General features: G+C 40.5%; 1 protein-coding gene across 1 annotated transcript in view; it reads right to left on the reverse strand.

Moving 5' to 3' along the window:
• Positions 1–269: 269 nt before the first annotated feature.
• LOC126456242 (GATA-binding factor A-like) overlaps positions 270–25,541 on the reverse strand; it is a 312,580-nt gene continuing 287,308 nt past the window's right edge. The window contains exon 7 of the mRNA XM_050091994.1: positions 270–818. Within this exon, the coding sequence (XP_049947951.1) occupies positions 397–818 (422 nt within the window). The 3' untranslated portion in view covers positions 270–396. The remainder of the gene's footprint in view (positions 819–25,541) is intronic.

The following is a 25,541-nucleotide window of genomic DNA, read 5'->3' on the forward strand; positions in this document are numbered from 1 at the left end:
CTCGCCTCCTACCTTCCAAACTTAACAGAAGCTCTCCTGCGAACCTTGCAGAACTAGCACTCCTGCAGAGTGAAAGTCTCATTTTAGAGCCCATGTTTGCCACACTTTTTTTTTCTTGACTCGTTGTAAGGAACCTTTCCTCAAAGTCTGTAAAGAGAATTTAGTTACATCCTGTACAAACAATCAGGCGCTTAACACAGATCGAGCACTTCGATTATAATTAAGAATGTTTGTCCAGTTCGCTTGTCGCTCACATTCTATGTATAATGGTGCATAATGGATAAGCGATGTTACTGAACGCATTTAAGAGGTGGACGCTAGCAAAAACTAAATGCTTACACGCCCAGGACGCGCACAACATCTCGAGCCAACACAGGGGACTCAAAACACACGGATTTAAGTAGTTGCCATTAACTTGGTGGCTGCCATGTGGTGATGGTGGTGGTGACCCATGATGTAAGCACTGACGTCCCCAGCTGGAGGCGCGAATGGGAAGGTCTGGTGCTGGTGTTGCTGGTGCTGGTGTTGTTGCTGCTGCTGTTGATGGTGGTGATGGTGCTGGTGATGCTGCTGTTGGTGGTGGTGCTGAGCAGCCTGGTGGTGGGCCAGCTGGTGGTGCGACTGGTGCGCCACGTGCTGCTGCTGGTGGCCTTGGTGGTACGAGTGGAGCTGCCTTCCGCTTTCTGGAGGCTCCGTCTTGACGACGCAAGCTGGGATCATCGTCTGCGACAGGTACTGCTGCTGCTGCTGCCGCTCTTCTTGTTTCTGCTGTTGCTGCAGGTGATGGCTGCGGTGGTCTCCAGATGGGCTCTTCTTGTCTGCAAGGATAAGTATAGGCGTAAAAAAGTTTTTCAAACAGCTGAACCACTATATGGACTCAAGAAAATGTAGAAAGTTTTTGTAAGAGCGTAAGTAGTGTCAAGAATGAAAAAGGAACAAAATCGGTATTGTCACAGTGGAACGCTGAAACGAAGTAACTAGAGTATTTTCATTCTGGAGTCTTCTGGGATACGAGAACCGACTCTCGCGTTTTCCCAAAAACAATGATGGAAAATATTCGCCTTTAAAATCTATTCAATTTTGCAAGCCTTCGAACTAATTCTGGGAACTTTTTTTCTATTTTTTCGACAGCTTCTGGTGGCGATGAAAACCGATATCTACTCGTATATTTTTAGGGTTCAGTATCTGAATTGCTAAAAACGGAACCCTCGTAGGATCACTTGGTGGTGCGTCTGTGTGTCTGTCTGTCTTTTCGTCTTTTAAGACTCCTTTTTTTTCAGGAACCTGTACAGCTGACAAGTTTCAGTTTATGTCAAATACTAAGGTCTACGGTCCGTAGGCGGTGTAAAAAAATTTTAGGTTATAACTCAAAGCAGTCAAAAGATATGGCCGTCTGTTAAAATCAGTTTTTTCCGGCAACGGGTAAAGGTATCAAGTCAAAATTTGTATGAAATTCTAAGGTCTGTCTTCACTTGGCGGTCTAAAAAACTAGTTTCCAAATCAATGCAGTCACAAGATTCGACCATTTACGTCACATATTCCGATACCCTCGAACTGAATCAAAATCCGTGTATCGTCTATCTATATACATAATTACGTTTATATGGAGCCCCCAGAGCGTCAGTCCTTCTCGCACTTGTGCTGTTTTTCAAGGATAAGTGAGCAAACGTTTTGTTACGCAACAAGTCACGTGAATGCTACAGCAAGAAATTAATTCGACATTTACTACATGAAGTAACCAGTTTTTCAAGGTTCTGTCTGACAACTGTCATGATGTATAATGATACGAAGTTTTCAAACATAAGAGTTATACTGTCAACCGATTGCAAATAACTTTTAGTTACGTTGACCTAGGTTTCGACACCTACTAAGGATGTCTTCATCAGAGTGAAATTTAGGAAAACCGTAAAATTATATTGCCAGGAAGCAACGGCCATGATTTAGGGCAGCTATGTTCAAGTCAATAATAAAATAACACACGTTCTAGCCTTGTCGCATATGCCTAGCTAGGAGTCTGATGTTGCTCCTAGCTGGGCACACGTCACAAACCTTGTCGCACATGCCTAGCTAGGAGTTATACTGTCAACCGATTGCAAATAACTGTTAGTTACATTGACGTAGGTTTCGACACCTACGGAGGATGTCTTCATCAGAGTGAAATTTCGGTAAACCGTAAAATTATGGCGCTACAGTCTGGAACCGCGCGACCGCTACTGTCGCAGGTTCGAATCCTGCCTCGGGCATGGATGTGTGTGTTGTCCTAAGGTTAGTTAGGTTTATGTAGTTCTGAGTTCTAGGGGACTTATGACCTCAGCAGTTGAGTCCCATAGTGCTCAGAGCCATTTTAACCATTTGAACCGTAAAATTACATTGCCAGAAAGCAATGGCCAGAATTTAGAGCAGCTACGTTCAAGTCAATAATAAAATAACACACGTTCTGGCCTTGTCCCATATGCGTAGCTAGGAGTATGATGTTGTTCCTAGCTAGGCATACGTCACAAGGCTACAACGCGTTTTATTTTCAGAATGAAATTTTAACTGCAGCGAAGTGTGCGCTGATACGAAACTTCCTGGCAGATTAAAACTGTGTGCCGGACCGATTTTATTTTTGAATTGAGCATAGCTCCTCTAAATTCTAACTATTGCTTTCTTGCTACGTAATTTTACGGTTTCTCAAAATTTCACTCTGACGAAGACATCTTTAGTTGGTGTTGAAACACAGGCCAATGTACCTAACACCTATATGTAACCGGTTGACTGTATAATTCATATGTTTGAAAATTGTATACGTTTGCTGAGAAACAGCCATGTTTAAAACTGTATGATACGAAGTTTTTTGTCGTTTTTCTTAATTTCATCGACGACTTGCGGCAATTAAATTGTTATGTATCAGTAGCCATTAACTACTTCTGATCCAAAGCAAAGGTCGAGAAAAAAGGAGCAAATGAATATTTACTTGAAGTTCTTCGTGAAAAAAATTTTTTTTTGGTGCGGTTCATCTTGGAACCTTTACTGCTACTAAGGTTCCGGCTCGTTGAAAATGTCCAATATGTTTTATCCCCTCTTACGATGATTATATGAATTTTTCACTTCTTCAACTGAACTTTTTGATTATTTCCTAACACTAATTGATATGAGCCTTTTTTTTGTTTTTGTTGAGCTTCGGCCAAATTGTGCGCATTCCAGCAGGAACAGACTTTTTCGCAGCTGAATGTTCCTGCAGAATCGAATGAACTGTCTTCGACGCTAAGTATGAGAACACTTACTATGTCAATGGTAACGCAGCCCATCTTCAGACCATTAAAAACAATAGCCTTCATACAAAATAATACGTCAATAGCTCTGTCATAAAAGAAGGTTGTGTACATGGAAGAATCCTGGAGATACTAGAAGGTATCAGTTATTTTATATAATGGTAAGACAGAGATTTAGGAACCAGGTTTTAAATTGTAAGACATTTCCAGGGGCAGATGTGGACTCTGACCACAATCTATTGGTTATGAACTGTAGATTAAAACTGAAGAAACTGCAAAAAGGTGAGAATTTAAGGAGATGGGACCTGGATAAACTGACTTAATCAGAGTTTGTACAGAGTTTCAGGGAGATCATAAGGGAACAATTGACAGGAATGGGGGAAAGAAATACACTAGAAGAAGAATAGGTATCTCTGAGGGATGAAGTAGTGAAGGCAGCAGAGGATCAAGTAGGTAAAAAGACGAGGGCTAGTAGAAATCCTTGGGTAACAGAACAGATACTGAATTTAATTGATGAAAGGAGAAAATATAAAAATGCACTAAATGAAACAGGCAAAAAGGAATACAAACGTCTCAAAAATGAGATCGACAGGAAGTGCAAAATGGCTAAGCAGGGATGGCTAGAGGACAAATATAAGGATGTAGACGCTTACCTCACTAGGGGTAAGATAAATACTGCCTACAGGAAAATTAAAGAGACCTTTGAAGAAAAGAGAGCCACTTGTATGAATATCAAGAGCTCAGATGGAAATCCAGTTCTAAACAAAGAAGGGAAAGCAGAGAGGTGGAAGGAGTATATAGAGGGACTATACAAGGGCAATATACTTGAGGACAATATTATGGAAATGGAAGAGGATGTAGATGAAGATGAAATGGGAGATACGATACTGCGTGAAGAGTTTGACAGAGCACTGAAAGACCTGAAACAAAATAAGGGCCCGGGAGTAGACAACATTCCATTAGAACTACTGACGGCCATGGGAGAGCCAGTCCTGACAAACCTCTACCATCTGGTGAGCAAGATGTATGAGACAGGCGAAATACCCTCAGACTTCAAGAAGAATATAATAATTCCAATCCCAAAGAAAGCAGGTGTTAACAGATGTGACAATTACCGAACTATCAGTTTAATAAGTCACAGCTGCAAAATACTAACGCGAATTCTTTACACACGAATGGAAAAAGTGGTAGATGCCGACCTCAGGGAAGATCAGTTTGGATTCCGTAGAAATATGGGAACACGTGAGGCAATACTGACTTATCTTAGAAGAAAGATTAAGGAAAGGCAAACCTAGACTTAGAGAAAGCGTTTGACAATGTTGATTGGAATACTCACTTTAATATTCTGAAGGTGGCTAGGGTAAAATACAGGGAGCGAAAGGCTATTTACAATTTGTACAGAAACCAGATGGCAGTTATAAGAGTCGAAGGGCATGAAAGGGAATCAGTGGTTGGGAAGGGAGTGAGACAGGGTTGTAGCCTCTCCCCGATGTTATTCAATCTGTATATTGAGCAAGCAGTAAAGGAAACAAAAGAAAAAATTCGGACTAGGTATTAAAATCCATGGAGCAGAAATAAAAACTTTGAGGTTCGCCGCTGACATTGTAATTCTGTCAGAGACAACAAAGGACTTGGAAGAGCAGTTGAACGGAATGGACAGTGTCTTGAAAGGAGGATATAAGATGGACATCAACAAAAGCAAAACGAAGATAATGGAATGTAGTCGAATTAAGTCGGGTGATGCTGAGGGAATTAGATTAGGAAATGAGACACTTAAAGTAGTAAATGAGTTTTGCTATTTGGGGAGCAACTGATGATGATCGAAGTAGAGAGGATATAAAATGTAGACTGTCAATGGCAAGGAAAGCGTTTCTGAAGAAGAGAAATTTGTTAACATCGAGTATAGATTTAACTGTCAGGAAGTGGCTCTTTTACAAATAAGCCATTCACCTTCTGGTAACAAATTAAAACCGTGATATATCACTATTCTTCATAGAGGTATCATATGATTCCTTCTACAATGTTTGCATAATATATCACCTGTATGTATCATTTCAAGGGAATTAATTCGTCTTCGTCTAAGCATTGAGCATATTCCATGTTCACAAATTGTCTGTCCATCATTTCTTAGCTCTTCCAACGCCCGTCGCTTTATAAGCTATAGCAAGTTTAGGAAGTCGTTCACTACCATTTCTCTGTACGTTCGTACCAGGTGTTGTGATGTTTGGTTATCCTGCTGTTAATTGGCTCTTCTTTTAGTTCTTGTCGCACCTATTTCATTATTTATGGAATTCGTTCTTTAGCAGCTTTTTAAAATCTTAGAAATTTCATTTCTGCTCTTCTGTTTTAGCTAATGAAATTTTTGCAGGTCTCCCATGAAGAAGTGCTAGAGGAGCCGTAGTTTCATAAAATTTTTACTCTGGTTTCTTGTCTGATCTTATTTCCAAATCTAGCTAATTTTACATCTAGATCTTTGTGCTGTCTTGGCCAATTTGACCTCCTAATTATGTGAAGGCTGACACTTGTTGTAAAATCATATTACCCGCTGCGACTTTCCATCGGTCAGAATCTTTACCCCAGGAAGCCTTCACTGTAGTCTTCGTCTTAGAAGCCTCAGTGTCGTATTGTTTATGAAGGTAACTGAAGTAGTATATAGCACGTTGTATATTTCGGCACATTTTTATGACTGATGATGTAATACTTTGGTATTTAACAACATTGACGAATCCATGGACTTTATTATTTAGTGCCATTGATTTTATCGCTTAATATGATGTAAATATTTTTATGAACCTGATGATGCTTCTTGGACAGGAACTGGTTCTTCAATAAAGGAATTTTGTCTGTAGCTCTTAGTCGGAAGCCATAACGATGTTCAAATATTTACGAAACTGCGGGGCATCACTTCCGTAACATAGACTTCTTACAACCTTTACGTTCTAGCACTTTCTCTGTTAATTGTTTCAGAGTAAATACATTGTCTGCCACTGATCTTCCTTTTTTAAACCCAGCCGGTTCTTCACTAATGAGAATTTCCGAAACTGTTTTAAGTCTGTATTGATAATTGTTGCGTCTAACACATACATTGATTTAAGAAGACTTATATCTCTATAATTTGTATATTACTTCTCCTGGTTTCCATGATTTGTCTGCAAGAATTGGTTGAAAATGTGTAATAACCTCTTATGTAACATCATACCCCGATAATTTCATAGCCCTGTGTTTAGTTTATCCGTCCGAGTTGCTTTCCTGGTTTTAATTTCCTTTAGGGAATTTTAACACACGTGTTGATAACATAAAGCAAAATACAGGAAGCAGAAACGATCAAGCAATTATCCCGGATTGAATGGAATAAGCAATTATCATCTATTACATTTAATGTCTGTGCCATTTGATTTGGATTCACTGTAAATTGCCTAAAACACTTCAGGCGAATTCTGGACTAGTTCCTCCATAACTGGTTTTCTTCCCCGTCACTGTCCAGTCAAGCTCGTGTTCCCCCCACAGGTAGTCATATTTCAGTACGTAACAGAAGCTGAGGGCAGGGAAGACACCAAAATGTACCCAATACTATAAAGCGTCACTCGAAATACTTTATGAAGACTAAATTAACATTAATTACAGTCCATAAATAAAAATACATACTGGAAATGCAAACTTATTTCATATAGCACAAGTTTTCCATTTTTTGTCTGAATCAGCTGAAATGGGCTACATTCGTTATTGACAAACTATTTACCCAAGAGTAAATAGCAAATGGTGTTATCACGTCTACAGCAAACAATGACGTACACATTAATGTTTTTCGCGAGCTGGTAAGGAATACAACGTAAGGGATAGAGAGCACTGATGATGCCCCTCAGGTGGTTCAATAAACTAAAACAATAAACAATGAACATCTTAAATTTTTTCGGTTTAAAAAATAGTTATGCCATAAATAAAATACTACTGTACTTTGGGACTATAATGGAATGACAAATATTTACTGATGGAACAAAATAGGCAACTAATCAGTATTAGATATTATAAATTGATTCAACTGTCTTATACGGTAACAAATTATTCACAACTATCGAAGGATGACACAGCCCAATTCAGTTACCAGAAATAATATTTCGCAAAACAGAAAAGATATACTAGGCGATACCCTTACAAAAACTGATATTAGCAAGAAATTGAACACTGACTGCCTTATAAATGAAACTGACTGTTACAGAACAAACTGGAATCAACACATTACGACAATGAATAGGGCAGAGTACCTTTTACAGTAAAATGTGTTTACAATAAGGCTGAACAAGTCTGAGCGGATCAAGAAACTACGGGTATTGTAATAGGTATATGCCTATTAACTAAGAGAAAATGGCAATGAAAATTAAAAATTGTTTTCTGACTAATATTATCCGTTTTTATTTCACACGATAACGACGCTGAAACTTCGACCACTAAATGGAAAAGATTTACAAGCATGTTGACAGTTTGGACTGGCATCTTCGCTATTAATAGGGGAGGACATCAGGATAGTGTAATGCTCCAAATTGTCTTCATCCCGTCTTCACTTGTTTGTATCGCCTCAACTTACTGTCGGTTTTTAAGTGCTAGAAGAATGAAGAGATTATGTTGTTTATATCGTTTTCTTAAACTTTTGTATTAAAGCGTTGCAGATACGTGACACTTGATGGTCGAGTTAGCTGTCAAGTCAGCGAGTTTGCAACGCCCAGCCGATTGCTGAATCACGACGTGCGGCAAAGATAACAACTACGATGCAGCTGGCCACTAAGCCGTTTGCCAGCTACTGCAAAGAAGAAACACTTATTGTTAAAGAGCGATATGTTTGTTCACAGAGAATGGTTCTATGCTTGTCCTTTTAGACTTCCAGGAGTAGTATCCGAGTATCTTTCGAGTAGTGAGCCTCGAGAGAAATTATCTCGAGTGTGATGGCATCGGTTCACACGTACGATACATGGACTAGTCTGCAATGGGTACGGAACTCAAATTGTTCTAAGTCGTTTAGAAAGGTATTTCTGAGAAGATTAGCTGTTTATGTAGGAAATGATTATTTCGCCGATTTCTGGTAGAGTGTAGAATCACCACGTTTAGGGAAAGCTCCGACTCATTTAAGTGTGAGATTAGTTTCTCTAATTTGTGATTAATGGTGCGTTGTGCTGTTTAATAGCCACATGATGGTAGGCGGACCGTATTTCCATATTTTTGTGAGATTTTCCGTTGGATGGTGTATGTGAAGAGACCTGTTCATGCAAAGTCGTTTACTTGTTTTGTGGTTGAGGATTAAAGCACGCACTACGTGGTAATAGCGTTGCAGTGTATTAGTTAAGGTTGTATAGGTGTACGCAAGCACTAAAGAGTAGTGACTAAGCGACATTTGGGTAGAATTTATTGTGTGACTTCGACGTGAGGGTCGCAATATAGGAAATTCGCGAAATCTCGTTGGATGCACTGAATGTGTAGTTTATGTTAAAGGGAATGGTCGTCCTACGCAATAGTTATTTATTGAGAAACAATCGGAAGTTTATTGAGTATGTGGTAACTTTTCCACTTGTCCCTAAGCGACAAATAAAGAACCATTTAAAAGAGAACACTCTAATTCTCTCTGAAAGAGATCATCGAGTGCTGTGTTTCGAGGGTTAAATATTGGTGGGTCGCAGAAGTCAACGCCTGAAGCGGTTGAGCTTTGTCTGATTAATTGAAGTTCAAGTAGCTGAAAAGTGGCAGTGACACTCAGGTTTTTTGTTTGATTTTTTTTATTTACATTTCCACTTAGTGGGATTTTCAAGAGATAACTAGCACTCGAAAAATAAAACGCTGACATGTACCTGTAGTTGACTTAATTACAGGTTATAAAGAAAACAGTTTTAAACTGAAAAAGTCAGCACCCGACTTGTCTTTTATACCCAAAATTATTACAAGGAAAAATAGTCAAAGGATTATTTCAAAGCAGACTAATATCTGGAATATATCTTTTCAGAATAAAGTAAATCCAAATGCCAATAAAGTAAAAGATTGTAATTTGGTAAAAGCAAAGTTCTAAGAAATTAAAGACAAGGAATAGTATTTTTCAGTGAACGATTTGTAACGAAAAGAAAGATAATTAATCTTTAGGCAGAGAAAGCAAGTTTGTGTGTTATGGAAAAGTGATAAGTTATTAATAAAAACTTAGTTCATTTAATTCTGAAAGATTGAGATTAAGTAAATAGTTTATCATGCTTTGTGAACATATTCCATTAAAGTTTGCGGTTATTGGTAAAGTAAATACATCATTCCTACTCCCCATAGACTCTCGTATTTAGTATTTTTTTTGGTGATTGATGCTAGCTTTGGTGGTAGTTTATCTTACGAACCTAGTGAACCCTGATAGTCAGATGAGTTGTTGTAATTAATATCCAGATCGTTATCACCGACCCAATTATACCACGAAAAGTGCTATTGTGTCCCTCCTTTCGTACATAGTGATGTCGTAGCGAGCGGTAGTGTAACGTATAGCGTAAGAAACTGAATATACAATCTTACGTGACGCCGTTGTGTTAGTACAGACGATTATTTCAAGTCAATAGATTACTTCGTTGACTGTAGGCAAGATCTTGTCAGAACAACTAATTATAGTATTACGAGAGTGAGCTACATTATCCGACGTTGCTTTTTACCTACGTTGTACAGTTTGTTCATACACTGTATCTCCTGCTACTGAAACACAGTACAAAGTTGGCGTTAGTGGTATCTGAAGGGTGGCGCAGTATATTAGGTATGAATGGATGTTGAATGACCATGGACGTCAAGAAAGTACGCTTACACTGAATTCATATGGACAATTACGTATGTAAGATAAAGTAAGGTACCTTATGGAAGACAAACGGTCAATTCGACACGTATATTAGCTTTCGAAATATGTTATAGTCATTATTGTGTGACAGATTTCGCGATGTTATCCTTTCTCAAGTCAGATACCTTCTACTAAGTTTGATAACATGTGACGCACTGATCCCTTGTGCGTAATGTGAATTTTATGTAAGGGGAAAGAAAAGGTTTGTAATATTCGAAAACGAAACTTGCTGACTGTAGTAGTGTGTACCCCGTAATGAAACTGAAGTGCCCGTATAGCAGGATATGCCCGAAAATTCCTGCTAACTGAGGCTTGCACCAGACTCTGACGGGTGTCCGGATCGTCCAGATGGTAAGAACGTCGCCTACGAACGGCAAAGTTTAGGTTTTGTGCTTTGTTTACTGCAGAGTTTATTTCCGTTATAAAGTTCGTATCTTAATGTTAGTATACTGCAGTTTCTGTGGGACGCTGTTCACATGAAAGATTAAAAGCATAGAGACTGGACGCGTTTGCATTTGAGAGACATTTGTGATTGCGTGGTTCTCAGTATCAGTTCCCTTGGGCGATAGAACTGGCCTGCTGTGGTGATGACGATAGGTCTGGGCCATCGGGCAGTGCGCTTGCGATATTTAACCGGTTTTCGACACCTGTCTATGCAAATTCCGAACTGGTTCCCCATCTCCGTGTCAGAAACACAACACACACGCGGTTGAAGAACGACAAACAAGCTTTATAGGATTCGCAGGCAGATGGCGTACGTGACATCATCTCCCAGGTTATGATAAATGGGGCTGTTGTGACAGGAGTGTCATCCATTCAAATGATAATTACTTTACCCGGTACGAACGAATGATCGTTATGTACAAATGCCAACAGCTGGAATAAGTCCGTAAAAAACGAAATTAAACAAGCCACTGCCAAATATGTTTAGAATGGAGATCGGTTTCAAAGCGCAATAGCTTCATTTTCAGAGAAAAATCTTCATTTTTCGATGTATTAGTGAAAATTAAGTTTTTTGTTTTGAAAACGAGGTGATAACGTACGAATAATAGGAGTTCATTGCAATGACATGGTATAGAAAAAGCAATAACTATAAAATTGTGAACCGAAAAATCTGCGTGACTGGTAAACTACGAGCAGCGTAAGGTGAAGCTCTTGTACATTTTATGCACTAGCTGGACCACCTTTTCTACTCGAAACTATTTTCACGAAACGGGATCAATATCCTTCCCAATCTGTATTACACACTCATAAAGTTACTCTAAAGTGCTTAAAATGAGCAAGAACTCACGAACATGAAACTACCGCTGACTAGGATTTAAGGTTCAGAATAATTATATAAGTGCAGAATTTTTAATATTTCAGTGATACGTTTTCCAGGAACTCAAATTGGCTTCCTCGAGAACTAATTATTAATTTTAGAATTAAATAATACAGTCATGCCTGACAGTTATTAATTACGGGACAAGATACGCGCCAAAGGCGGTGGCCAGGAGACGTAATTATTCGCTCAGTAACACATTAGTACACAGGCTGTCATAAAGTGATGCCAAGACCTCTTCTGCAGAATATACTTTGCAAACCAGTATGCAAATAGAGTAATTACGATATTCCCTGATGACAGCAGCAGCATAACAGACCAGCAACCTGCAGCCGAAGAGAACTGCTGACTACGTCAAACGCATCTCGTTGGGTCGCAAACACCTCGTCATATTCTCGTTCTTCACTGTTTTTTGTTTAGAAACGAACTCTGTTAGTGGCGAAGTCAAACTGAACGTGCGTTTTTCCTCTAATGTCGACTTTACACACAAAATACTCTCCATGGTGTACTCCACACAGTCTTCTGTCACCACACAATTTGAAGATAAGTATAGGTTGAAGACAATGAAGCAGACTCAAAATCCAAAGTAATCTTTTCAAATGATAATAACTTAACATTTTGGAAGAAGTTTTCCACTTTAGTCTTTTAAGGTCGGTGCTACAGTGAAGTAACATATTTGGACACGACAGAACGTGCTAACCACAGGAGAAAAGGATGCGAAATTTCTTCGAGCACACTGTCAGTTCAGATTGGTATGTGCTTCATTCTCCTACGTAACTACCACTCTACTTAAAACACTATCTACTTCGTACTACAAAAAGCTGATACATCCAGTGGAATCAGTTATCTGAGGAAGGCGGCATGTTTCGTAGATTGAATATACAATTTTATTTTGTCCTGCCTGAATGCTCGGTGACTGGGTTATTGCAAGGCTATATATTCAAGGATAACATTTGTATTCTTGATGAGTCCCAGGACTACATACGCCAGATATTGCTTCCCTTACTTCAGGCAATGATTTGTTATGCGAACAGTGTCAATTTGCACCGTGTTTCTGATTTCACGTCATGTTGCAGGTCCTCTGAAGTAACCTCTGACAGCATCATTCCTACTCCTTTCCAAACTGGCCACTTTTTTAAAGATAAGGGTGAACTATTTACAATCCTCTGAATTCCTCGGCACATTAGAAAATGAAAAAAATAGTTAAAAATTTTTTACAACAAATTTAATGGGAAAAGTACCAGCACGATCGTGTGGGACAGTCTTTATTCCAGCTTAATTGTCCTCTGACGCACTGCCACATATTTGAAATTGTAAACAAAGTACTGAATAAAATCTTATTCTTATTTTACTTTTATTTACTATAAATGCTATCCGAATGTTTACAGCTTATGCAACTATCTTGGCAGATTAAAACGGCGCGCCGAACCGAGAGTCGAACTCTGGGCCTTTGCCTTCGCGGGCAAGTGCACTTTCCCGCGAAAGACAAAGGTCCAGAGTTCGAGTCTCGGCTCGGCACGCAGTTTTAATCTGCCAAGAAAGTTTCATATCAGCGCACACTCCGCTACAGAGTGAAAATTTAATTCTGTTTACAACTTTTTATTTTTATAATCATGATAAATTTGCACCTTTTTAAATACATGGTGCAGACCGCTTCACTTTTTGCCAGAATGGCCAGCGCTGGTTCTAGGCGCTACAGTCTGGATCCGCGCGACCGCTACGGTCGCAGGTTCGAATCCTGCCTCGGGCATGGGTGTGTGTGTCGTCCTTAGGTTAGCGCAGAGTGAAGATCTCATTCTAGGTTTAAGTAGTTCTAAGTTCTAGGGGACTGATGACCTCAGATGTTAAGTCCCATAGTGCTCAGAGCCATTTGAACCATTTTTGAAACAGTTTGAAATAATCCCCTTCCTTTGCAATACCGACAACGCGGTTACATTTTATGCACTTTGTTTTAGTTTTGGTATTGCGCCGTCCATATTGGCACGTCTGTGGTGACAAAATGTCACTGTGGGCTGGCGCTCATACCCGTCAGATGGTATGTTCAAGATTGCTTGAGCCTCGTGTGCGTTGAATTCATATCTGCTGCTCATTATACCTCAGTGCTCTTCGTACTCTGGCGACAGGTTCATTATCGTCCCGCTAGAGGTCGCATACTGAACTGATTTAATCGTACGCATGATCACTCCTACTGTCAGTGTTTGTCGGCTATTTGGCATAGTAACTGAGGTTGATGTCCTAGTACTGAGGTCCAGTTCGTTGTTTTGGATGGCTGTGCAAAGTGTGCCTACCACATTTGAAGAAATAATGTTTCTCTCTGCATTCATGGTCGTGGGTTTGCGTATTCAGAGTCGGCACGTTTCCTATTTCAAAGGGTTTGTGCATACTGAGCTACCAGTATCTTACTAGGCAGCCAAGAACTGGAGTAGAAAGACAAAGATTAGCCCTTTTGTTAAACGTGATTAACGTGCTGATCGTTCTTTGAGCGAGGCTTTGTTATAGAGACTGAATTTGAGTTCTCTCCTGCAACGCTGTCTAGCTTTGAGTAACTAACATTACTTTGGTCTTAGTTCCCCAGTGCTTACCAGCATTCCTGGCTACCAGTACAAGCTCGATTTACTTTAAGCCTACATGTAAAAACGCAAACAGACCTTAGTGTTAAGTTTTGATTATTTTATAAATTTTATTTCTGTGTTTATTTACTAACGAGAAAGTAATTTTTAAATTAAGTGCTTCCTTTTAGTAGCCTATATGATAAAACTCGAAAATTTAACCTCTGATAGGATGTGTTCTTGTTTAAATACTCATGAGCGAAACACTATCGTTATTGTTGAGTCACAATTAAAACCTGAAAGTGCCTTGTGAGGTTTCTTGTCATGCAAATTACAGTTTACCTCTGTTGGTATTATCATGTGTCTTCGTGGCTTGAAATGTGTGTATATTCTAAAATTCCTAATCTAAATGAACGAAGGAACGAATGATGTCTGGGCATAGAGGGAGCTGTTCGCCTTGCGCTAGCGTATATGTTTCAGGTCTTTCACCTGTGATTAATACTGTCAATTATATTTCTATTCACTGTTTTGTTAAAGGTGGTTCTCTTATTCAAAAAACCGTGTGTGTGTGCAACTTCATAAATTTCTTTAAGTATTAAATAACTTTAATTATCATTGTGACATCTGTTAAATGTTTTATGGTGGGTTTTTATCGTTTGTTTTGTAAATGTTAAAACGCTGCTCAGAAAAATATTTTGAATGAAGGTTGTAGATATTTTTCTTTTCAGAGGTGCCTAACTCATCTTCCGACACTGTCTCACATTCTTCTGCCCTCCTGTTTCTGTTTGCTCGGGGAAAAATACATCTCCCAGAGACACACTAAATTTAAGAAAATCCATAATGATCCTTTTCGCTCCCTGGTTTCCGTGGCACTGCTTTTTATATAGAGACTGGCACCTGACAACTGAAAAATCTATGAAGTACAGTTAAACACTGTCGAAACGCAACCCAAATCAAAATTCTCTGTTGAAGAAGGAATCTAATCTTCCGTTAAAGCTGCATATAACAAAGGTAATGGTCTTAATTCATGATAGATCGACGGCAGAATTGCGTTCATTCAGCACTAAATTTATGTCGTTAACACCCAATCTGCACAAAATTCCAAGTACAAATCATAATATGATGCTCAGATATGAGGTTACTAGTAATTGTCTATATTACAACATTATGTTCTCCTTTTCAAACAACCACAGCCAGTAGATCGCCGCAACATCTCAGTTCAACGTAATCATTAGCTACTGATATCCACAAAACTCATATATATGTGCTGTGATCTAATGGCTCCGCGTGGCAACATGAACTAGAGAAGTACGTAGCGCAGAATGTGCACAATCGTTGCTTGTCGTTTGGAATCAAGGCAAGACACTAAGTCCAGCAGGAAAACAAAATTCAAATCATTCCGTGTCCATATCAGGTGGAGTCATTCCAGATGTGGAATGGGTCCTCCCAGATGCACAGGCTGCAGCCAACTGCAGGTGGTTGCTCACGTCGGTACCTATGATGTGTCACTTTGGATCAGACGAGATTCTCTCTGGTTTCGAGCGGCTAACAGAAGTGGTAAAGGCTGTCAGTCTTGCTTGCAAGATGAAAGCAGAGCTGACCACTTGCAGCATAGTCGACAGGACCGATTGCGGATCTCTGGCACAGAGCCGAGTGGAGGGTGTGAATCGGAGGCTCAGACGGCTCTGCAAACCGTATAGGCTGCAGATTCCTCGACTTGCGCCAAAGGGTGGTTGGGTTTCGGGCTCCGCTGAATAGGTCAGGTGTCCAATATACGCAGGAGGCGCCTACACGGGTAGCAGGGGATGTGTGGCGTGGACTGCGCGGATTTTTAGGTTAGAGGGTCTCGGGAAAACACGAGAAGGGCTTCAGTCACAAAGGGTGCCGAACACAGGAAGAACGTAGATACAGGAACCATCGGCATAACAGTTGTAAATTGTAGTAGCTGTGTTGAAAAAGTACCAGAGCTCCAAGCGCTAATAGAAAGCACTGATGCTCAAATCGTTATAGGTACTGAATTCTGGCTAAAACCGGAGATAAACTCAGCCGAAATTTTTGTGAAGAACCTAACGGTGTTCCGAAAGGATAGGCTAAATAAGGTTGGCGGTGGCATGTTTATTGCTGTTAGAAGTAGTTTAACTTGTCACGAAATTGAAGTAGATAGTTCCTGTGAGTTAGTATGGGCACAGGTCATTGTTGACAACCGGAATAAAATAATAATTGGATCCTTTTACCGACATTCCAATTCAGATGATACAGTTGCTGAAAGGTTCAAAGAAAACTTGAGTTTGATTTCAAATACGTACCCGACTCATACGATTATAGTTGGTGGTGACTTTAATTTACCCTCGATATGTTGCCGAAAATACATGTTTCATTCCGGAGGTACGCACAGAACATCATCCGAAATTGTGCTAAACGCAATCTCTGAAAATTATTTCGAGCAGTTAGTTCATGAGCCCACGCGAGTAGTAAACGGTTTTGAAAACACACTTGACCTCTTAGCAACAAATAATCATGAGCTAATAACGAGCATGAAAACGGATACAGAGATTAGTGAACATATGGTTGCCCTGGCGAGAATGAATATTGTAATCCCCAAATCCTCCAAAAGTAAACGAAAATATACCTATTCAAAAAAGCAGGTAAAAAGTCACTTGACGCCTTCCTGAGAGACAATCTCCACTCCTTACCAATTAATAATATAAGTGTAGACCAGATGTGGCTTGAATTCAAAGAAATAGTATCGGCAGCAATTGAGAGATTTATACCAAATAAATTAACAAACGACGGAGCTGATCCTCCTTGGCACACAAAACGGGTCAGAACACTGTTGCAGAAACAACAAAACAGACATGCCAAATTTAAACAGACGCAAAATCCCCAAGACTTACCATCTTTTACAGAAGCTCGAAATTTAGAGCGAACTTCAATGCGAGATGATTTCTACAACGAGACATTGTCTGGAAACCTGGCAGAAAATCCAAAGAGATTCTTGTCGTATGTAAAGTATGTTAGCGGCAAGAAACAGTCAATGCCTTCTCTGCGCGATAGCAATGGAGACACTATCGAAGGCAGTGCTGCCAAAGCAGAGTTACTACACACAGCCTTCCAAAATGCCTTCCCAAAAGAAGACGAAGTAAATATTCCGGAATTAGAATCAAGAACAGCTGCCAACATGAGTAACGTAGAAGTAAATATCCTCGGAGTAGTGAAGCAATTTAAATCACTTAATAAAAGCAAGTCTTCTGGTCCAGACAGTATGTCAATTGGGTTCCTTTCAGAGTATGCTGATGCATTAAGCCCATACTTAACAATCATATACAACCGTTCGCTCTACGGAAGATCCGCACCCAAAGACTGGAAAGTTGCACTGGTCACACCAATCTTCAAGAAAGGTAGTAGGAGTGATTCTTTTAATTGCTGGTCCGTATCATTAACTCCGATATGCAGACGTTCGGAGAACTAGCGTGCTAGACTTTGAAAGACTGTCTGTGAAGATTGTGAAAAAAATATTGAAATCATAAACAGAATATCAGCTGTATCAGTTGCGAAAATAACCGAATTCGAAAAACAAGATAACTGTCGCTCAACAAAGGATTAGGAATGTTTTCTAAAGGACACCATATTCGCCGTTAACAGTAGAAATTGTTTATTTCGGAATTGCCATTTCGGATTTTGGGCCATTTTCAAGTTTTACTGCAAAAGATTTTTCTTGAGCACATCTCATAGTTTAAAATCCTCTGAGCTGCATACATGTCATCGTCTAAAATAAGCTTTTTCACTGTAGAAATGCAGTAACATTAAACGAGTGTGAAGACCTGTACATCAGGAAATGAAAAGCAAAATTTTCTGCAGTACCACTTGGAAATGGACCAAAGACCGAAACTGAAATTGTGAAACAAACAATTTATTCAGTCAACGGCGCGAATGTAATGTCCTTTAAAAAATTCTACACGACTGTGAACCAAGACCATGAGAAAGTAATTAGGAATGTGTTTCGCTTAAGAAATTGTGCAAATTTCATGTGAAAAATAGCGAGTGTTTCTAGCAACGTCCATCGTCCTACGAAGGAAGGAATAAAAAAGGTTAGTGTTTGGGGAAATACATAAAGCTTCAGTAGAGGAGCATTAGTCTTGAAAAGTAATTGTTTTTGTTGGATATGAGATCAAGGATTGGTCATGTTGAAGAAACTTCTCCATCATTCATATGAAGTGAAGTAACTGACGATATTTCGGTTTTCTTAACGGAATAGTCCGGCATTCATAACGTCTCTAATTTACATATCACGGACGATGATCTTAATGCTCTTAGTCGAGAATACGGCGTCAAGATTTTAGGCACTGTTCTTCCTTCACTTTAAAAAAAAGTAGGGAAACGCTGATTAAATGTATGAACGCCACAAAACAATAACAGTAAAGCACAAATTCTTTTATTAATCCATTTTCTAGAAATTTGTAGAAACTGATACTGTTATTATGACTCATTTTCTTGGAAAAAATTCCTTAGTGGGAAGTAAGGAAAGGGAGTGGAAAACATTATTATGGCTTACTAGAAATAATGGATCAATAATTAGATCATGTGTAGAGAATAGTGCAAATGCAGACTCCACCTGATTGTCAACATAAATAAATCGCATACAAGTACTTAAACGTTTATGATCGAAAACGTTAAAAATACCACTAACAAATCTTTGTAGGTTGTCAGGTGCACTGTCCAGAATATTGTGAATATGGGTAAAAATTTGTGGAAAGTGTCACTTTTCTTTGAACCAAAAAAAAAAAAAATGGAAAAGATTTCTAGTAATGGACAATAGATCCTGTAGCGACATCACAGTCGGATTCTGACATATTAATACAAGTTTGTTTGGCGTGTGTTCTTTACATAAGCCTGCTTCCGTCTATAGTTCATCGCTAGTTAAATAACTTCCACAAAAGTTAAAACAATGGAATAAGACTAAAAAATCTTTAAATTAAAAACGCATGGATGCAAGGGTAGAGAAGGTCCATAATCAGTATGCTCAGTGCTTTGCATGATGATACTTGTTATGTCCTAGCCAGTAATGCCACCCGAGACCGCTGCCAAAAGGTTGGCAGCATCAAAGTCCGGACGCCGTCCGCATAAGCAGCGCCAGCGAGACAGGAAATCGCCGCAAGTCTGCGCGCGCCACCGCTGGCTTCTGGGTTCTTAAGCGCTGGAGTCGCGAGCGCTAGGACAGTTCTGGATTCGCCGCTCAGTTGTATACTCGCCACCGAATTGTATACTTGCTAGTCAGTTGTGTGTTCATCGCAGCAGAGTTGTTGTTTGTCGTCAGCCGACGCTGACCTAGCCGCTCCGACTCGAACTAGACAGATCTCTGTAGACACGGAGTTCACTACCGTGTTTCGGTATCTTCGTTAATAAAGATAAGTACTGACTTTTATTTAATCAGAGTGTTTGGGTTTTCATATTTCTGTTCACTGTTCCAGCGGACCGGTCGGCCCGCTATTAAAAGTGTGGCGGTGACTTCGTAAGCCGTTTCTAGTTTCTACAGCGAATTGCTTGTCGCTACGAACGCCGCCACAAAAATACTGTGTGTTAATTAGTTCTGTGCCATTAATTTGTAAGTCGTAGAAATTGTGTAATTATGTAATTATTTAAAACCCTTGATTAATATAAAAGAACTCCAATAAAAAGTAGTTTTGATTTAATAACTATTTGACCTTTATTATAGTTTTCAGTGCCATTATTTACGTTTATGTCTGTGGGCACCTTACCAAGCAAATCTGAAGTAGTAGTTGTGCTTTCACCGTCTGACATGTAAAACTCACAACTAGCATCCTTGTAGGCTGTCTCCAACTATTCTCTCCGCCGTACGTTTGTGAGAGGAAATCAACGTGTGTGTGTTTGTGAACTTTGGCGAGCATTTGCATAAGGAATAGAGCTCGATGAACAGTCTTGATATAATCTAAAGGAGCCCATAAAACTACAGAGCAGTCGCTTGTAGATCCGCCAACAAGTAGTAAACGACTCGTAAAAAGTGAGTGATGTTTCGCCTGCTCGACGTCGGAGACTGTGGCAGTTATCAGAGTGGAAGTACGCAAGAGACGTGTTGTTGTGTCATTATCTCTCTGAAGGGCTAAGTGTCTCACAAGTGCAGTTCGCAATCTAAAACCACGTCGTAAGCTTTCACTGACCACAAGTTTCGCCGATTCTCGTAATTTGTTATACTCGGTGCTTCCTCTACCTTCCTTCCATACTGTCTCACAAGTGCAGTCTTGACGGGCGATCAACCGAGTGCTAGTAGTACGAGGGTAATCCCAAAAGTAAGGTCTCCTATTTTTTTTATAAGTACGTACACCTGTTTATTTCTACAAGGGTTTGCATCAGTTTACAGCTTGAACATTTAGCTACTTTTAGACATAGTCACCATTTCTGTCGATGCATTTTTGTAGACGCTCTGGCAGTTTTTGTATGCCCATCTCATACCAGCTCCCCGCCATGTTGTTCAGAAAGTTATGAACCTCTTCTTTCATTTCGTCGTCGGAGCTGAATCGCTTTCCGGCCAAATATTCTTTTAACCTATGGAACAAGTGATAGTCACTGGACGGCAAGTCAGGACTATAGGGTGGGTGGGTGATTATGTTCCACTGAAACTGTTGCAGGAGAACAAGGGTCGGCCAAGCGATGTGTAGGCGAGCGTTGTCATGGAGAATGTGTACGCCCTTGGTCAACATTCGTCTTCTCCGTTTCTGAATTGCCTGTTTGAGTTTTTTCAGAGTTTCACAGTACCTGTCAGCGTTAATTGTGGTCCCAGTGGGCATAAAGTCGACCAACAATACCCCTTTCCGATCGCAAAAAACGATTGTCGTGACTTTACCGGCACACTATGTTTGTTTGAATTTCCGCGGCTTTGGCGAAGAAGGATGCCGCCACTGGCGTGATTGCTGCTTGGGGTCAGATGTACAGCATCAACTCGTTGCCACATGTGGTCCTCAGTCAGCATGCGTGGCACCCATCCTGCGCACAACTTCCCGTAGTTCAATGTTTCCGTTGAAATTCTGTGAGCGGTGCTTCGGGAAAGGAACCAACGTGCAGAGATCGTCCAGGGTGATCCGCCGATCTTCACGCATGCTTTGCTCAACCTTCAACACTGTCTCCTCAGAAACTGACGGTCTCCCGCTCCTTTGTTAGTCGTGAATTTCGGTCCGACCAGCTGCAAACTCTCTACACCACTTATGAACATTTTTGACGTCCATGCACGACTCACCATACACTTCCGTCAATTGGCGATGGATTTCAATCGGCTCAGTGCCCTTTGCGTTCAAAAACCGAATAACTGCGCGCAATTCGCACTTGGCGGTAACATCCAACAGGATCTCCATTCTCAACGGCTGCCAAGCCAAGACTGAGCACCTCAGCGCGGCGTGCGCATGTTTACACACAGCGCGCGCGTGAAGCACTCTTCATAAGAGTGTGACCAACTGCCACACAAACAGAGTTCTGTACTTCTAAAAAAAAATAGGAGACCTTACTTTTGGGATTACCCTCATAATAGCGGTGGTAGCAGTAGTAACAGGACCATTTTATCTGTCCATAGATCGCTTTTACAAGAATGTTAGACATGAACTGCAATTTGAGAATAACAGAAATATCATTACTCGTTTATACTGGCATTACTTATTTAACTCTTCCGCGGGCCGTGGGGGATATACTTCCCACTAAGTGTATTTCTTTACAGCGTTTACCGGTATGTGTTACCACTTTTGTACGGTCGTGGCATTTAGTGACAGTCCGCTGCACGACATGTAGTTTCTGTTGGTTATGAAATATAGCCTTCAGGGTGATAAGTATCTATCCCACCAAACAACGGTATTTTAATGGTTCTTGGGAAGTATGGTTACCACCAAAGTAGTTATTGGAAGGGGGTTGTGAAGTATGCTTTTCTACAGATTAATCTGCCGTTCGTGGTCTTTGGGAAGCATTTCTACCACCAACTTAAGGGTATTCCAGACCGTTTGGGAACAAGTCATACCTGTGTCCGTATGCTAGACATCTTGTGGTAGTACATTGCGCTAATTATATGAAAACTGTTGCAACAATCAGCTTCTGTTTGTTGTGGGATTACTACAGTTATTGGAACACATTGGTTCGCTTCTGTAATATACATTATTGTGACCTAAATCAGCTCATACCTTTATTGCGTGATAAAGTTCACATTGTAGTAAGTAAATTTTAATATCGATTTCTTAAAATAAAGTTAACGAGTCAGTTTACAGGATTTGTAAATATTTTTGGTGTTAAAATTAAAGTACACGCTATTTTTAGACCTACTTATGCAACTGCACGTAAAAATTAACCGCTGGAAAAAACGACAGGAGGAATCTATATCTTACAGAGGTGAAAGTATTTTATTTGTTGTCATTATTGAAGCCCTAGGTGGCTGTCGGTGCGTTGCAGCAGTGAAAATTCACTACTTCATTGCGATTTTTATATATAAACCATCATTCGTTGCCGGCCGTAGTGGCCGAGCGGTTCTAGGCGCTTCAGTCTGGAACCACGCGACCGCTACGGTCGCAGGTTCGAATCCTGCCTCGGGCATGGATGTGTGTGATGTCCTTAGGTTGGTTGGGTTTAAGTAGTTCTAAGTTCTAGGGGACTGATGACCTCATCTGTTAAGTCCCATAGTGCTCAGAGCCATTTGAACCATTTTTGAACCATCGTTCGTATACTGTATACATCTTGGACCATCTTTCCACATTTGGAAAAAGACTTACTTTTCCAGAGTAACTACTGTAATTTCAGAAAAAGACTGCAGCACAGTGAATGGTTAAATTAAAAATGGAAGAAGAAAATATATTATACTTGTATTGTAGAGGTGACTAGAGGCGAAAGCCTGGAAAGTGTTCCAAGATATAAGACTCTCCCCTAGTAATATATTAGGTTGATGCAAAAGGTTGTAGATTTTTGCTAAGCCTGCTGATATTTCGGTTATCGATTGTTATTTTTATTTATAGTTCACTGTTGCTATTTCAGTTTACATATTGTCATCTTGTCTTTTGGAGATAGTGAGTGGAGCTGTGGACGCTAGAAAATGGAGTGCCAAGTGGAGAAATCGGAACATTTCCGATAGTCATTTAGTAGAGGGATGACAGTAGCGGAAGCAGCCAGAAAAATTTTCGCCGTGTGTGGGAATAGTGCCATTGGACAGAGCGCGGTGTTGGTAGTGGTTTTCTCATTTGAAGAAGGATCGTTTTGACATTAGTGACTCCCTACGTTCAGGAAGACCTTCAGGGTTTGATGAAAATCGTTTAAACACGTTAATCCACAAAGACCAACGTTAGTGTACTCGAGAACTGGCGAATGTTATGAACTGTGATCATTCCACAACTGTGCGAGTTTCGCATGCAGTGGGGAAGGTTCAAAATCGGGTTTGTGGGGAACGACATGCTCTAAGTCAAACCTCAAAAATCAGCAAGTGGCCGTATGTGCATCTCTGCTTTCTCGTCACCAATTGGGTCGTGAATAACACTGCCCAGTCCTAAACTGCATCTTTGCTGGTGACGATAAATGGTGCCTTTATGCTAACATAAAGACAAGAAAGGAGACCTGCGCGCATCCACATAAGATAATGTTATGCATCTCGTCGCATAGCAACCGTGTGCTTCCCCAAGGTGTAACCCTAACTGCTGACATTTATTGTCAACAACTGTGATGTCTTGCAGACGCAGTCCAAGAACAACGACCAGGAAGACTGCGTGAAGTGATGCTACTCCACGGTAACGCCCGCCAGCATTCTGCTAAGTGGCAAAAAACACAATACAGGGGATGGGTTGGGAAGTCATTCCGCACCCACCTTATTCACTTGATCTTCCGCTCTCAGAGTTTTACCTCTCTCTATCAAACAACCTCCAAGGAACTTCCTTTTCGGACGAAAATGCCCTCCGAATATGCCTCGACGAGTTCTTCGCGTCAAAACCATGTGATTTCTACAGTCGCGGAGTAGAAAAGTTACCCCACCGTTGACAGAATTGTTAAGGCAATCCAATACACAAATCTTTCTCGTGAATCAGTCTCTTTAATAGTGAGAAGCGTATCAAAAACCCCACAACAGATCCTAAAATTAGCCTTCACGTGCAGGCAGAAAAACTCGGTGGGGGACTTCGATTTTGTAATATACGGGGTGGTCCATTGATAGTGACCAGGCCAAATAAGTCACGAAATAAGCATCAAACGAAAAAACTACAAAGAACGAAACTCGTCTAGCTTGAAGTGGGAAATCAGATAGCGCTATGGTTGGCCCGCTAGATGGCGCTGCCATGGGTCAAACGGATATCAACTGCGTTTTTTTTTTTTAAATAGGAACCCCATTTTTTATTACATATTCGTGTAGTACGTAAAGAAATATGAATGTTTTAGTCGGACCACTTTTTTCGCTTTGTGATAGACGGAGCTGCAATAGTCACAAACGTATAAGTACGTGGTATCACGTAACATTCCGCCAGTGCAGAGGGTATTTGCTTCGTGATACATTACCCGTGTTAAAATGGACCGTTTACCAATTTCGGGAAAGGTCGATATCTTATTGATGTATGGCTACTGTGATCAGAATGCCCAACGGGCGTGTGCTATGTATGCTGCTCGGTATCCTGGACAACATCATCCAAGTGTCCGGACCGTTCGCCGGATAGTTACGGTATTTAAGTAAACAGGAAGTGTTCAGCCACATGTGAATCGTCAACCACGACCTGCAACAAATGATGATGCCCAAGTAGGTGTTTTATCTGCTATCGCTGCTAATCCGCACATCAGTAGCAGACAAATTGCGCGAGAATCGGGAATCTCAAAAACGTCGGTGTTGAGAATGCTACATCAACGCCGATTGCACCCGTACCATATTTCTATGCACCAGGAATTGCATGGCGACGACTCTGAACGTCGTGTGCAGTTCTGCCACTGGACAAAAGAGAAATTACGGGGCGATGACAGATTTTTTGCACGCGTTCTATTTAGCGAAGAAGCTTCATTCACCAACAGGGGTAACGTAAACCAGCATACGGAAAATCCACGATGGCTGCGAAAAGTGGAACATCAGCAACCTTTTCGGGTTAATGCATGGTGCGGCATTATGGGAGGAAGGATAATTGGCCCCCAATTTATCGATGGCAATCTAAATGGTGCAGTGTATGCTGATTTCCTACGTAATGTTCTACCGATGTTACTACAAGATGTTTCACTGCATGACAGAATGGCGATGTACTTCCAACATGATGGATGTCCGGCACATAGCTCGCGTGCGGTTGAAGCGGTATTGAGTAGTATATTTCATGACAGCTGGATTGGTCATCGAAGCACCATACCATGGCCTGCACGTTCACCGGATCTGACGTCCCCAGATTGCTTTCTGTGGGGAAAGTTGAAGGATATTTGCTATCGTGATCCACCGACAACGCCTGACAACAAGCGTCAGCGCATTGTCAATGCATGTGCGAACATTACGGAAGGCGAACTACTCGCTGTTGAGACGAATGTCGTTACACGTGTTGTCAAATGCATTGAGGTTGACGGACTCATTTTGAGAATTTATTGCGTTAATGTCG

The sequence above is a fragment of the Schistocerca serialis genome, chromosome 2 (genome assembly GCF_023864345.2).
Source record: "Schistocerca serialis cubense isolate TAMUIC-IGC-003099 chromosome 2, iqSchSeri2.2, whole genome shotgun sequence".
In the NCBI taxonomy this organism is placed as follows: domain Eukaryota; kingdom Metazoa; phylum Arthropoda; class Insecta; order Orthoptera; family Acrididae; genus Schistocerca; species Schistocerca serialis.